Genomic DNA, 16,083 nt, shown 5'->3' on the forward strand with positions numbered 1-16,083 from the left:
CGGAACTCATGAGTACAAAAAATCTATTGCACAAGTCTCATAGTAATAATGGCAACCGAAGAAAGGTATCGGTGGAGGTACTATTTTCTTTGAAGATGCTTCTTACACTTCGTCAGTAATATAACATAAGTTCCCTGAGCGCGCTTTGTCTGTTACAGCCTTATGGCCTGATTGCCTGGTTATCGGAAACACCGTCGATATTCTCGACAGGTGGAGTACATAACACTTTTCGGTCCTTGACCGAAGAGGGAGAAGCCGACGGTCGGTTAAGATGCATTTAAAGTTTGGGTGAACACAGATATATATGATATAAGTACTTCGGTACATACAATCATTATACATAAAATTCTTTTGCCCAAGTCACTCGGGGGCTCTTAAATTAGTATGAGCCGTTTTATAATAAATGTTTTCTTCTTGGTCATTGCAAAATATTTTTCTATCACTCCTTTTTTCGACGCGAGTGTGTAGTCAATAGCCGGGGAGCCTAGTCTCTCTCTCAAAGCCGTTCGAGTTTAGTTCGCTAAACTGGCCTAACGAGCAGTACTCCGCCTTCGGGATAGGAGGTTACAGCCGTGGGCTGACCCGCTTGAGGTCTTGAGATCGGATGTGTCATATTAATGCACGACAGAAGCACCCCTTTTTGACCAATTTTCGGATTGGCACCGAACACTTAATCTAATTCGGACGTCAAGTTTTTACTAAATTGTTGGGTTTTCCAAGCCTATGGCACTTTTAAACTATTTGCGTGTTTCCCGCATAAGTCTCACAGTGCAACGCCGGACTCTTTTAGAGATTCGGCGAAAACATTCTCGGATATTGCTATATATGCATCGGTTTTGAATTGTGTCTTCGGTCAATAGTTGGGTTGCCCGGCTCCTGTGCTTGCCTCCTATGTTCCGCTTTGTCCGGCTAGGTGTGCAAAGGGAGAACCACTGCGATTGTGCTTCCAGCTCGCATGGTTAAGCACCTCAGTGGAGAAAGCCGAAAATTGACTGTCACAATAAGCGTAAACTGGTCAGCGATCCGATAACTATGTTAAATGACGGGCTATTCATAACATTGGCCGAAGTGTTTACGGCTTGACCTCGGCTGTCGCCGAACACTAACCGAGGGATCGTAGCTAGCTTCCCCAGTTTAAAGCTCCTATGACTAAGTGAAAGTTATAAAGCCCGCATATCTGATTGCCTCGTTTCCGCTAACACAACCGCCTTCGGGCACCGAGACGTCGGCTAAGGGTTGTTTTGTTATTGCGAAAACACCCTGCGTAGCATCTACAATGGGGCGGAAGCCGACGATGGGCCACTTTCAACTGATAAACAGTCACAACGGAGTCAAAATAAACATATCATCGGCGTTTGTATTTAATATACAAAGGCTGCCTTCCGTAATCATTGTTATAAAGCCATACATATGCATCAATTTGACTTAAGATTTTGGCCAAGCTGGGTTGCCTGACTCCTGTGCTTACCCCTACGTTCCTAATTGTTCAGCTAGGCGGTAAAGGGAGCACCTCTGTGATTGTTATTACCGGGTCATCCGAGTTAGTACCTCAGACTGGGTGAAGCCCAAAGCTAGCAATCTTAAAGGATCACATTGGTCGGCAATGACGGAAGTAAAATTTTTGGTTCATTAATACCATAGAGTTTGGGAACTTTTGCCGAATTAAATCCTCAATATTTTCCTCCCACATTGATCGAGGTGAGTTTTCATGATCATGATAAGCATGACGACCCAAAGAAAGGAACCGATAGCGGGACTATTTTCTTTGGAAGATGTTTCTTACGTTAAAACGTAATATAACATATCTCTCCGTGTACTTTTGTTTATAAAACCGTATGACCGGATTGCCTTGTTTGCCGTAAAACTTTGCCCTTATAACGGCTTTATAAAGTAGGACAAACACTCCCCAACTACTGGCCGAGGAGGTTGAAGCCGATGGTCGGTCAACAAAGTTTTGTACAATGCGGATTTGAGCATTAATAATGAAAAGTACTTGGATACATAGAATCATTACACATAAAAATTACGAGTAAAATCCATTTACTGCAATCCATCTTTTAAACCCCTTAGGGCCTACCTTGGCGAGCTCGGATTTCAACCAGCTCTAAACTCTTTCAAGAGATCTTTATTCTCTTTCCGAGAAGTTTGTGTTAAACACAACAAAATTTTCTGTCAAACGGATATCGATCCTTAATTCGGCCACCCGTGCCCATATTAAGGCTCGGGGGCTACTGGGCTTTGCGCTCATTATTTACAAATATTAAAGGGGCACATCGATCCCCTAATCTGGTGTTGCCACCCGACCAGTGTCTCGGGGGCTACTGCATTGCCTATTCAATGCAGAAAATTCAAAGTGCTCAGTGTTCGGCATAACCGAACTATGGACAAGCGCGTCTTCGGACGACAATAAGTACCATATGGGACTTATCCGGCATCAAGCTGATATATCACGGCGACTTCTCACAACCCTCTCTCAGGGGCCCGTCCGCCGATCACTATTACCTCTAATATATTACACTGCGTTTCTATTCCTATGTATGCTGCTGTGCTAGGAGTTGATCCTCAGGCCGATTTCACGACCTGGGTCCCAAGGGCTACCAGGATCAGCAATTTTATGTTTTCCTTCAGGTGCATCTCGGATTTTAGGCCGATAGACACCTTGAGGGCTACTGGCAATACATCTCGTCAGCAAATAAATTTATACGCATCAGAAATAAAATCCGCAAACAATCAGCCCATGACCGAGGTGCTGAGCCACCTTGGAAGCAGTTCGACATATAGCTCGGATGCAAGTGGCTGGCTCCTTAGAGGGCATTTCCGGCATTAAGCTCGGCTAACACTTTTTTGAACCAAGGTGCTCTATGACACCTCGGACATAGTCCGGCGTTGGAGCTCGGATACAGTCCGGCGCTGGAGCTCGGATGCAGTTCGGCGTTGGAGCTCGACTATAACAATACTCTTCGGATACAGTCCGGCGTTGGAGCTCGGATACATTCCGGCGTTGGAGCTCGGAAGCGGTACGGCGTTGGTGCTCGGCTGCAAAAGATACCTCGAATGCAGTCCGGCGTTGGAGCTCGGATGCAAGAGGACACTACCGCCCGGGAACAACTTCAAACCCGTGGTGTGGCATAAAAATAACAGGGCATTGATAAAGGCCGGAAACTTAAAGGGACTCCTCGGATACCTGACGTGTAAACTCTTCGGATGCATTTCGGCGATCCTCAAGATCGAAGATAGAAGATTTGTTGAACCAGTTTTCAAGACCGACGACCGAAGATGAAGAACAGTTCGGAAGAATCGAGGAGCGTCCCTAACTTGAAGACCGGTTCAGGGGGCTACTGACGGTGTCCTGGACTAGGGGGTACTCACCACATCGTCTCCCGACCAGCTGGATCGTGCCGAGGACCCCCATGGCGGTTCACTATTGGGCCAGTTCGGACAGCCCATGCCGCATACAAGGAGGATTTTACAAGACTTGGCGCCCAAGACAAGGACTCCTCTAAACCCTAGGCCTACGGTGCATATATAAACTGAGGCCAGGCTAGTCAATAGACAATCTCATATTCATTACTACAATTCGTAGTAGATACATATACTCTGTACTACACCCATATTAATACAATCAAAATCAGCATGTAGGGTATTATCTCATCAAGAGAGCTCGAAGCTGGGTAAAACCCTGTGTCCATGTTACCATCGCTCCCAGACACCTAGCTTAGGACCCCTACTACGAGATACGCCGGATATTGAACCGACAATCGGTATCTTGACGCCTTCATTGAGACATTGGAGGAGGACATCACCGAGGCGGAGTCAGAGTCGGAGGAGGAGGACGACGAGGAATAGTTGAACTATCTTTTTTTTAGTCTATCTATGCTATGAACCATCTATGTATCATTTTTATCTATCATTTATATCTATGTATGTATCTTTTTATGTATCTATCTATGCCTATCTATGAGTATCGAGTCGGAGTCGAATGTGTATCGAGTCGGGGTAGAAGGAGAAGACGACGAGTAGTAAAAAAATATAGCGCGTCTGCTGGAGCGGCGCACGCGCAACTTTTTACAGCGGCCGCTGGAGTCAGTGCTCCGCGGCGCGCAAAAACTGCCTATTCCGGCGCTGTAAATTTTTTTTTAGCACGCCGATGATCTTGGAGGGCAATCTCCGTGCCAGTCCCAACCTCGCATCTGCTTTCATATAGACACCAAAAGATAAACGTAGGTGGAAATGCATGTATACTGAAGGCAACATTTGATTCGATGTAGAACGCCCGCTACCGGCTCACTGCACCCCCATACAACCATATATAACACATTCCGCGCAGAAAGCTAATCAACCCATTACTTTTGAAGATCTCGCCAAACTATCAAGAAAAAGGCATAGTTTTGAAGATCACGGCATGAAGAGAATAATGGTGAAAACAATGGATTAACAACTCAACAATCGCTTCAATTGTACAGTATGTTCATTTGAGAAAACCCTGAAAAACCCGGCCGCGGCGCGAGGGGCCGTTCGTTGGGCGATCGCTGGTGGAGGCCACCGGTTTTTTAGCATTTCCGATGAGTAGTAGTTATCTATAGTTCTCCTACTCACTTCTATCACGCTCGCATTATCACTCGCGTCGTGGCCTCGTAGCATACGGGCACCGCGCGAATCAGCCGGATGGAACATGCAGCGCCATTCCTCCCGGCCGGCAGCCCCTTGGAGCGGAGCAGCAGTCCCCCACTCGAATCTTTGTCGTCGCAGCTCAGCTCAACGGATTATACCAGCGAAGTAGTACTAGCAGGTTCGCAGACACGACGATCCCCTAATCATATCTACTCGGAGTCGGAAGGTGGCATCTCCCTGTCGATCGTGCACCGGAATTGCCGCGTCCTGGCAAGCAGAGCAGGGCAGGGAAGCAGGCGGAGCGGCCGGCCGGCCACATGTACATGCCCAGCCCGCCAGCCGATCAGCTGCAACTCGCAACGTTGATTAGAACGCAAGAATCCAGAATCTGCAGTGGCCACCGTTCGCGCGACAGCTCACTGGCCGATCAGTTGCTCATCATCCCCACGAGGCTGCCTGCCCCCATGTGGCCGCTTCGATCGACGCCTTTCCGCGCTGGTGCCCCCTCCTACCTAGCTCTAGCTACCCCCCACGCACGCATGCATGCACATGCACATATCGCCACCGTTCTGGGCCATGCGTCCGGGGGGTCGGTAGCTGCGCCGGCTGGCCTCGCCTGCCTGGCCGTGGCCGGTGATTGATACGAGCGTGGCGAGTGGCGACGCCGGCTCCGAATAATTGCGGGGGCGCTCCCTGTCCCCGCCGGAATCCTTCCTGCCGCACATGCGCCGATGATACGATCAATCAGTTTCTAGCTGCTGCTCAGTTAGTTAACTGCCCGGTACGTTTTGCTCGTTTCGGCAAGCTTTCAGGTGAAAAACCTCAGCTGGAATGAACGTTCTTCCAATGATTGCAAGCAGGACTAGCTGTAGACTAACACTAGTTCTTACAGGAGTAATAATTAATTAATCGGAGGAAATGTGATGCAGGGGCTAGCTGTGCTGTACTGACGTGCCCCCCTGGCTAGCGTCCGTATGTACGTATATGCTGTGCGGCCTTGATGGCGTAGAGTTTGCGTGCGATGGAGGGGTGCACTGCAGGGAAAAACTGGTGGTGTGATGAGCAGGGCCGATCGAGGCTGTACTTGGACTCTACTGCCCGGAAAAATCTGAGGGATGGCTACGGACGAACGGCAGGCGACGAGCAGACCGCCACCCATACTATACTGCTTCAAGCAAACGGAACGAGAGTACACGTTTATTTGAGAGAGAGAGGGGTATATACTTGACTTGTGTGCAGAAAAAAGGTTTCCTTTTCCTTTCTCTGTTCGAATTTGCTTCAAGGAACCACATGGCAGGTCCTACTGGTTAGTAGTGGTGGCTACAGCGAAAGGAAGGCAGGCTGGTGGCTGCACAGCACCTCGTCTCTGGATAACTCTGAAGAACGCTTCTTCACGCTACACAGAGGGCAGGGCAGCGACCATTCGTCTTCAAAGATTTAATTAAGGGAAAGTCACCTTCTCAGAGCTTGGGAAAATATTTTTATTTTATAAAAAATTCAAAAAAATCTGAATTTTTTTGTGACAAACATTGACAAAAGTTCTAAGAGTTTGTAAAATTTCATCATGAAATCACATTTGTGGAAGTCGTGGCAATACAAAAGACAGTGCTCCAAAATGCTTTCGAAAGTAGCATTTTCAAAGTATCATTTTTTTTGCCACGCCATCCACAAATGCGATTTCAGGATAAAATTTTACAAGCCCTTAGAACTTTTTGTTAATGTTTGTAAAAAAATAGTTTATTTATTTATTTTACTGTTCACCCAAGCTCATTTGAGCTCGGACTGAGAAACTCCGCGTCCTTAATTAAGCTGTTTTATCCATGCAAAATCACCAGCAATTCCTTACAAAATATACTGATTTTTCACCCTTAAAAAAAAACCATCCACTTGAGTCTCGATTAATTAAAAAAGGTAAAAGCTAGTTGTCGGGTTAATTTTTGATAAATCAGACGAAAACTGGTACAACATGCCTACAAGACATGCCCCTTGGCCGACCTAACTATCCACAAGACTCACACACTCCGCCGAAAAAAGGAAACACTATCGAGATTGCCTACAAAAGTGTCATTGTCATCACTTCTCCCCGAGCCAACGACTCCGAGCGATCGAAATATGATAACCCTGCCGGGCTATGCCAAACAATCGACCAAACACATTGAGGGCTAGGCAGCTCCGACTTCGGTAATGAGCCTCACAAGAGAAAGAAGCACGCCTTGCAGCAACATTGCCCGACATACCCGTCACACGATAACATTGCCGTCGCGTCGCACCGCGACATAACAACTCCAACTTCACACGACATGCCACACTGTCCGCGACGAAGGCTTGGCGCGGGCCTGCTCTTACTGCCACCATCGTCATTGCCGCACGAGTCGCACACGATCCACCACTATCTTGTTTTTCACTTCTAATAATTAAGAGTGTGATTGATGTTTAGGCACCCCCTATAATTTTGGAAAATGCCGACTTTTCCTGTGTGGTTGATGCTGTAAACACGTGAACATGCAGAACCGATTGATCCATCATCCGAATAATGCAATGCCATATCATGTGAACCTAGCTTGAAAGATGCGTGCCCACCCTGAAATCGCGAGCACAAGCGTAGGTACGTACACAAACCTACGGATGATGCACGAGTATCATCTCCATTTCCGCGAACCACCAGTAGGTGGCATTGACTCTTGCCCTGAGGCCGGACTCAGACTTTGGCTCTTGATTGGAACTCGATAACAAATCTCACTCCGTGACTAGTAATAACTAGGCTGATGTGATGTAGTGCATGTGTGCCTCGCCGCTGCCTGGCTGCCTGCAGTATACGGTGGCCCGTGTACCTGCTACGGAAAGAGATTCCAGAAAAGTGCAAGCGACGACGACGAACCACCCATGCATGGAGCCATGCAGCAACGGTGCAAGCAAGCTAAGCTAGGGTAGGGCAGGGTAGGGTAGCTCGGTAGCTGCTTCCGGAGCAGGGGAGGACAGCCCACCACATGCACGGCCCGCCGCTATAAAGTCTTGGCCGGCGGTTCCATCCACCAGCACAGGCAGCAGCATAGCCCGCAAGCTTCTTCTTCCTGATTAATACTCCAGTTGCCTGGCCATCGATCGTCGTCCTCGCATTGCCTAGCGGAGAAGGAAGCGGAGATAGTTGGCTTCTGGCGTGTGGAGATGGCGTCGAGGGCTATGATGGTGGCGGTGCTGCTCGCGGCGGTGGCGGCGACGTGCGCGCGGGCGCAGCTGCATGAGAAGTTCTACGGCGAGACGTGCCCCAGCGTGGAGGACGTCGTGAGGAAGGAGATGGTGAGGGCGCTGTCACTTGCGCCCAGCCTCGCCGGGCCGCTCCTCCGGATGCACTTCCACGACTGCTTCGTCAGGGTAAGCTACACTTGCATGCATGTAGTATACCCTCATTGCCCCGTCGTGTGCAGTGCAGTGCAGTGGCCTGACCATGGTGAGTCCGTGAATGCAGGGGTGCGACGGCTCGGTTCTGCTGGACTCGGCCAACAAGACGGCGGAGAAGGACGCGAAGCCGAACCAGACGCTCCGTGGCTTCGACTTCGTCGAGAAGGTGAAGGCCGCCGTGGAGAAGGCCTGCCCTGACACCGTCTCCTGCGCCGACATACTCGCCCTCATGGCCAGGGATGCAGTCTGGCTGGTGAGTACCACTACAATACTAAGCAAATTTGCAAATGCCACGAGGTAGGTACGTCCGTACGTGTGGAAGCTGGATTCTCAATGCTGCTCGATCATGGTTTTTTTTCCAGAGCAAGGGCCCATTCTGGGAAGTTCCTTTGGGCCGGCGTGACGGCAGCGTGTCCATCTCCAACGAGACCAACCAGCTGCCACCCCCGACCGCCAACTTCACCGTGCTCACCCAGCTCTTCGCCGCCAAGAACCTCGACTCCAAGGACCTCGTCGTCCTCTCCGCCGGGCACACCATCGGGACGTCGCACTGCTTCTCCTTCTCCGACCGTCTCTACAACTTCACCGGCAGGGTGAACCCCACCGACATTGACCCCACACTGGAACCGCAGTACATGGCGAAGCTGAGGAACAAGTGCACCAGCCTCAACGACAACACCACCCTCGTGGAGATGGACCCCGGGAGCTTCAGGACCTTCGACCTCGCCTACTTCAAGAACGTCGTCAAGCGGAGGGGCCTCTTCCACTCCGACGGCGCGCTGCTCACCAACGCCTTCACCCGCGCCTACGTCGAGCGCCATGCCGGCGGCAGCTACAAGGAGGAGTTCTTCGCCGACTTCGCCGCCTCCATGATCAAGATGGGCAACGCCGACGTGCTCACTGGGAGCCAGGGCGAGATCAGGAAGAAGTGCAACGTACCCAATCATTAACTGACCGAGGCAGAAAGGGCCGCCGTTCGCAGCTAGCATGACAACGGGTTGATGAGGCTTCTCATTTGTGACCATCTTTTTTCCTTTTAGATTGCTTCCTCCCTTCTGATCCCTCACACACCCCACGCCACACGCACCCCAGTTTTCACTTTATTGATTGATTGTTTTGTTTTGTGACATCCATGTAAAGTTTGCTCCAAGAACTCAGTCACAATAAACCTTGTTTTTTCTATTGCGAGATGCTCCAGTGGGTCCCAAATAGCGTGACTACGTTTTTTTCCGGAAAAACTTCCATTCTATTCATCTTCAATTATGGTAGTACATAGAACAACATGGATAATAAAAATTACAACCATGCAAGTGGGCCACCTAAAATTGACTCTCACGCCCCCGCCCTAAAATTGACTCTCGCCCCCCCCCCCCCCCAAAATTTCGGATCGCCCCCGCGCCCCTCGGCTGGGCGACACGGGCGGCTACCCATCCAATCTACAGCGACACCACCTCAGCGCTCCCCCTGCCGCCACGGCGGCGGCAGGCCCTGCCCTTTTTTCTTTCTATTGCATGACTCCCAGGCGGGCATTGTAGTCAGATTACCATGCTAATCTCCAGCGGCGTGACGCGGTGTCTCACTAAGAAGTTGCATCCTACCCCGTTGTCCCAGCAGCCATGGAGCGTTTGTCTCCCAATGGCGTACAACAAGGTGGGTACGACGTCTTCAACTCCAGTGTGGGACATCATCATCCAGCGACACATCAAGCTGATCTTCGGCTGCGCCGTAGTGAAGATCATGGAAGGCCTGCTTGTGGTGCTGTCGGTGGGTACGTGATTTGGCCGATTGGCTTCGCGTTCCTTGATGACACAGCTCCCATGGCGCTCGTGCGCTGGACTGCTGATCTGGTGGCGGTAGTGGTGTGCCTTGTCATGGTCACTCAAAGGTTCTCATGAGGACTGCCCTCTCTAGATCCGGTGGTTGATTTCGGTATGGAGATGCAAACTATGGATGATGGTTTGACGCAGAGGAGTGGTGGTGCAGCATCAGCAGTCACATATCGCATGCAACTGCTGAGATCGTGGAAAAGCGGCGGCGACAACACATACGTGACGTCGATGGTATGAGGGTGTTACATGAGCACCCGGTCTCGAGTTCGATGGTGAAAGCCTTGGTCTGGCCTATGTTAGTTATACCTGGCAATGGCGATGTTTCTACATCGTTACCTTGTTGAAGGCATTGCTCGGATATGCTCGGACTGATTCTTCAGGGTGAAAACCTAGATTCCAGCTTGTGTGGTTGAATCAGGTGATGCGGCGATTGTACATTGCTCCCTTCCTGAAGGCGTTGTTGTTGAAGAACCTCGTCGTTCATGTGGTGTCATAACATGGTTGGTGCGGATATGGTCTTTGTTGTACTTTGCCAATCGTAGATCTGATTGCTTTGTTTTTTTCTCTCGCCTACTTATAGCTTTGGTCATACATGACTTTGCTATTTGTCAGCGTATTTTGTGTGTGTGTGTGGGTTTGGCTGTGTGCATCCTAACTATGCAGAGGTCGGGTGTGTGCTCTTTGTGTTTGTATCTTCTTGATGCTCCATTTTGAGCCAATAAAATCCACCCTTTATCGAAAAATGTTCGTGGACCACCTAGCGACAACTATAAGTACTTGAGCGAGCCGAAGGCGCGCCGCCATCATCGTCCCTTCCTCACTGGAGCCGGGCAAACCTCATTATAGTAGACAGTCAGAAAGTCGTTGTGCTAAGGCCCCATAGGACCACACTAGAGCAGCAACCATCGCCAATGAACAAAGTCGTAGATCAGAAGTATCAAACCTGTAAACACTCAAACGAAGACCGGATCCAAACAGATCCACCAAAGACCAGCACTGACCGAATCCTGCGAGATCCGACGGAGACACACCTTCCACACGCCCTTCGACGATGCTAGACGCACCATCAGGATGGGGATAGAGCGTGGGAGACATTATTCCTACTAAGGGACATCGCCGCCGCCACACAACCTCAACCAAGATGCTGAATCTAACAAGAACAAGAATGGGGTCCCTCCCACCGGCCGGGGAAGGGGGGGGGGGGGGGGGGGCGAGATCCTCCGCACCTTCATGGCCCAGAGGCCATCGGAGATGGGGCGAACCGGCGGCGGCGCCGACGAGAGGAGAAGGGGCTTTTCTTATGGAAGAGGAAAGAGATTGCAAGTGTAAGGTTGAAGAGGCCTCTCATTTGTGATCATACTTTTGCTTGTAGATTGCTTCCTTCATCCTCCCCCCCCCCCCCCCCCCACGACATACACACACCCCAAACAACACGCACTCCGGCTTTCATTTCATTGATTGATTGTTCTGTTACATCCGTGTAAAGTTCCTCCAAGAACTCAGCCATAATAAACCTTACACGGTACTTATCTCTCTCCCAAATATATGTCCTTTACTCGTTTTGGAGTTATAGTTATGGAATAGAACGTCTGCCTAGCACGCCCTACGTGACCATGCAGAATCCAAACAGTCGGGTGACCTTAGCCCAGGCTCCTGAAGGGTTTCTCTTTCCCTCTCGTGAATGCGGCGGGTAGGACCCCTCCAAACTTCATCAGTGAACCTGTGTATCCACCTCGCCTCTACTCAAGCGGGCGGTGGCGGGGTGGAGATCCCGAAAAATGCACTATGGAAGTATTTTGTGTGGGGAGCAATTGCAGGTTCATTTGGAAAGGGCATGATGCATCCTGTTGGCTCCTAGAAAACAAGGCTTCAGAGTCGAGCTATAATGGCTGGGGCTAGAAGTGTCAGAACGTTTCGTAAAAAAATTTGGTCACTTCACATAGGCTAGAACTGTAGGGTGTATTGTTTTATTTTGTTATATACATGTAAAGTTTCCTCCAAGAACACAATCATAATAAACCTTGTTTTTTCCATTGCAAGATACTCAACTGACTCCGAAATAGTGTGACTATGGGTTGATGAGGCTTCTCATTTGTACCATTTTTTCCGTGTAAATTGCTTCCTTCATCCTCCCCCTACCCCGACGACATACACACACCGTACACCCGCTCGGGCCAGCTTTTACTTCATTGCTTGATTGTTTTGTTACATTCATGCAAATTTTCCTCCAAGACCTCAATCATAAGGCGCTTTCTAGTGCTCCACGGTGTACATGTGCTAAGCAGCCATATAGGGAAAAAATTGACATGACAAAGCAATTAAAACGGACAAAGAGTACTTTGTTGACCCCATGAAGAAACAATGTCAAGCGCATGGACCTATGTAAAACACTTAAATGAAGGAAGCTTATCCTATGCATGCAAGAGTTTACTTGCTAAATATTTAAATAAAGGAAGCTTAGCTACAACAAGTTAAGCACCTACGCATCGATAACTTTAGTTGCTAAACTCTTTCATGCACTTAGCTCCCATCTAAGTACCTGTGCATTAAAACAGGCCTAATAAACCTTGCAAGATACTTCTCTGTGTCATAAATATATGTTCTTTATAGACACTATTGTTGAGTTCTAGTCATGGGAAGGAGGTCTGTCCAACACACCCTAGGTTGACTGACCCCCATCTCCCATAGATTCTATTGACCTTAGCCCAGGCTCTTGAAGGGTTTCTTTTTCCCTCTCACGAATGTGGTGGCTAGGGCAGTCATCCCCTCAAAATTTCATCTATAAGTGCATGGATCCATCTTCCCTACCTGCCAGCTACGAGACTGGTGCTGGGGAGGATCTGAGTGCCTCGTCTCCGATTAGTAGTCCAGGTTAGTTTTTTCTCTCGCAGGGGTGGTGTTTGGGCGGATGGTAGCGCTTCATCTTCTTGATGGTCTTTCGGGCTCCTATCCTCATTGTGTTCGTCCATCAGGATGGAGTCGGTGGAGCTCCAACGTAGATTCTTGTTGTCTTCTTCAGGCGATGAGGTTAGAGTTTTTCTCGTGCGTGCGCGACGATAAGATTTTGTTCCAAGCACTTTAGATCATTCAAAGGTTAATGGCGATGACTGCAGCTCTAGGGTGCTGATCCTTGGGGCACATGCATGAAGATTTCCCGTCTATCATCGACAACGTGAAGCTGGCTCTGGTAAAGGAGCAGCCACAACGGGGCGTTAGTGTCTCATTCTGGCTGGGGTCCTCGATGTGATTTTTTATGTTTAGGGTGTCTTGTACATCTTATGAACATTTATAATAGGTTAGGGTGCTTTTCACAAAAAAATTGACTACTACACATCAATCGGTTGACGCACGAATCAGATTGGCTGCCTTCAGAGCTAGTAGGTCCACCACGCGACAACCATCTAATCTAGTATGCGTCTGCTAGCTGACGAGTGTTTCCAACATGAGTCATGTTGTGCTCCAAGGTATGCAAAATGACCCATTGATGGCTCGATATTTTGTCACTTTTATAAGAGGGTTTTGATGTAGTTTTCAAAGGTTTTTCAATATTTCTCACCTCTTTCTAATGCTACTCCGTCGATAAAGAAGACAACTTTCTTACTATTGATGTGCAGGAATAAATATATTAGGAAGGAAACCAATCAAAATCTCAGTATTTAGTGCCATTTGGAGCAACTTTCATTTTGGGCGAAAGTCCATCAAAGCATCCAGAGCGCAAGAGTGGTCATACCATGCGGGCGTCCGCACCACCTCGTCTATACAAGCAATTTTTTTGAAGAAAACGTCACAAGAATACAAAGAGAGCCGCCACGACCATATCTAGAACAGAGGGAGAAGAGATCCGAAGAAGAAGAACCATCAGAGACCCATTCCTTCTTGTTCACTCATCTCCATTTCATTCATCGCAACACCACCATAGGGAGAGGAATTCCAAGTTGTTAGGGTTTGTAACTCTAGTCATTCGAGATCAAGACTTTTTTAATCATTCATCTTATTGCGGATCTTTGTGATACTATTGAGATGATTTCCCTTTATTTGATCTCCGAATTGTTATGTTATTCCCCTCTCATGCATAAGTAATCCCCCTTAGGTGTGAGAGATCTAGGGGATTCGTGAGATTCATTTGTGCCTATTCTATATGCTGTCATTTATGGTAATAGTTATATGATTGTTTAGTAAGTTATTTATCTGTGGTGCACGTAACGCGTGTTGTCGAATTTAAGGACCCAATCGACATGATATGAAGACCTACACAGGTAACACATATTTTTTAGTGAATTTATGACCTCCAGGTGATTGGTTTTGATATCTATGAGAGCGAAGACAATATAACATAATGGTGATCCATTAAACCTAATGTGTTGTTCTGGTCTTATGTCCTTAATTGCGGAATGATGTTATGGCAGCGTTGAAGCAATACTATAGGGACGAACAATTCCGACATGGAGGAGTTCGACAACTCAAAGGTGAACCACTCATAGAGAATAATCAATCTATGCGCTAGAATCACAATACATGGCGACTGGTATTACCACTAGTGGAGAAATGGCTAGCCACAACTTTTGTTGGTGGCGCGCCATTTTCCATCGACGTCAGCACTATATTTTTTAAATAGTGCTGGTGTCGGCATATTTGGTACGACATTGATATGACCTTAGTGCTGGTGTAGTTTTTTGTTACGCCATAGGTATTTCCTAAGTTTTCTTCTTCTTTTTGCTACAGTTTGTTATGGCGTAGCCCATTAGGCTCACACCAGCAGTAGTCCATCTTCTAACTACCCCATATACAGTAAAAAAACCTATGTCTAATTCACCCCATATTTTTCACTTCGTCCCCCTCTCGACCAGCAACGCCGCCACCACCTCCCAACCACGCCGCTCGTCAACGCCGGACCAGCGCCACCGGCAGGTGAGACCCCCTCCCCCGCGCATCTTCTCCCCCACCCCCTAGCGTCTCCCTCGTCCACATATGCCATGAAATCATGGAATCCGTCGATTTGGTTTATTTGTGTATAAAATTAGCCATGTAGAATAAGATTTTCTAATGCAGTATCCGATTATACTTAATAGAAATTGATTTAATAGTGTAGTGTAGAAACCAATTTTCTACTTAGGGTAGATTTTTTTAGTACAAATCGTCCAATTAGTTTGACATGTCGCTTCTACTTGACATGCCAATTAACAAAGAAAGATTGAAATCCTGATGACTTGCGAGCTTTATCTGTTAACTTGAAAGTAATGCTGACAAATTTCTTGCTTTTTACTAAGTTTTTCTGAAACAGGACGAACAACTGTTAATAGAAACTAAAGCTAGCAACTTAGCATAGTTGCTCAGTTTGCCAAGTTGCTCTGCAGTGAATATACACCTATGGTAAATATACTCGTATACTTGTTGACATGGTTTCTCTGTAGAAACCAATTTTGTACTTAGGGTAGAATATTTTTAGTGTTCAGTATGTTTTAGTATGATGGACTAACATTGCACTAGTTGACATGGTTTCTTTTGTTTGCCAAAGCTATGCATATTGTTGTCATATATAGTTTCATTGTCAAATGGATGGTATAATGACATGAATAGGTACTAAACTTCAAATAGTTCAATTGTCATATATATTTTGTAGTTGACACTGAGACTTGTTAGTTGACGTTGACTTGTCATGGCCAATGCTGGAGGCAACCAAGAGGAGGTATATGATGTGGAGAGGCTCAACCCTGAGCTCTTAGGGTCTCATTGATATACCATCAAGTCCCTGCAGGAGGCGAATGCCTCACTAAAGGCAGAGATGGGCCAGCTGCTAAACGAGAAGGCTGATCTCTCCAGCAAGACTCTTAGGATGAGGGATGAGAGAGATCAGCTGACCGAGGAGTGGAATAAGCTGAAGAATGAGATAAAACTCCTCAAGGCCCACATGAATGAGCTCAAGATGGAGATAGCTCATTTCAAAAAAGATGGAGAGAACAATAGACACAAGATCCATCAGTTGAAATTAATTTTTGATCAAGAAATATGATCAACCACCCAGCAGGCTCGCTATGGAAGTATGATGTAGTTTGTGAAGTTGAATTATTTAGTTCTTTAACTAGTAACTTTTGTGAAGTTGAACTAGTTAAGTTGATGAGTACCTATGTAGTTTTGTGGAGCTGAACTAGTTAAGTTGATGAGTACCTATGTAGTTTTGTGTAGTTGAACAAGTTGATGCAACATTACATCTTAAATTAGTTGATGGTTTAAATGCATATAATTT

At 47.6% G+C, this 16,083-nt stretch overlaps 1 protein-coding gene across 1 annotated transcript; it reads left to right on the plus strand.

Annotated features, from left to right (window-relative positions):
* The first annotated feature begins 7,638 nt into the window (after positions 1-7,638).
* LOC123172065 (peroxidase 1) lies at positions 7,639-9,192 on the plus strand. Its single transcript, XM_044589108.1, has 3 exons — positions 7,639-7,983; positions 8,078-8,263; positions 8,373-9,192. Exons 1-3 carry the CDS (start codon positions 7,777-7,779, stop codon positions 8,958-8,960), a joined length of 981 nt encoding a protein of 326 aa, XP_044445043.1. The 5' UTR covers positions 7,639-7,776; the 3' UTR covers positions 8,961-9,192.
* Positions 9,193-16,083: the final 6,891 nt, after the last annotated feature.

The sequence above is a fragment of the Triticum aestivum genome, chromosome 1D, assembly GCF_018294505.1.
Source record: "Triticum aestivum cultivar Chinese Spring chromosome 1D, IWGSC CS RefSeq v2.1, whole genome shotgun sequence".
NCBI lineage: Eukaryota > Viridiplantae > Streptophyta > Magnoliopsida > Poales > Poaceae > Triticum > Triticum aestivum.

Excerpts from the sequence above, each read along its gene's own strand:
- LOC123172065 (XM_044589108.1), top strand. The coding sequence starts at position 7,777 with ATGGCGTCGAGGGCTATGATGGTGGCGGTGCTGCTCGCGGCGGTGGCG. Across the intron at positions 7,984-8,077 it reads TCCACGACTGCTTCGTCAGG|GGGTGCGACGGCTCGGTTCT; the intron begins GTAAGCTACACT and ends CCGTGAATGCAG. Across the intron at positions 8,264-8,372 it reads CCAGGGATGCAGTCTGGCTG|AGCAAGGGCCCATTCTGGGA; the intron begins GTGAGTACCACT and ends TTTTTTTTCCAG.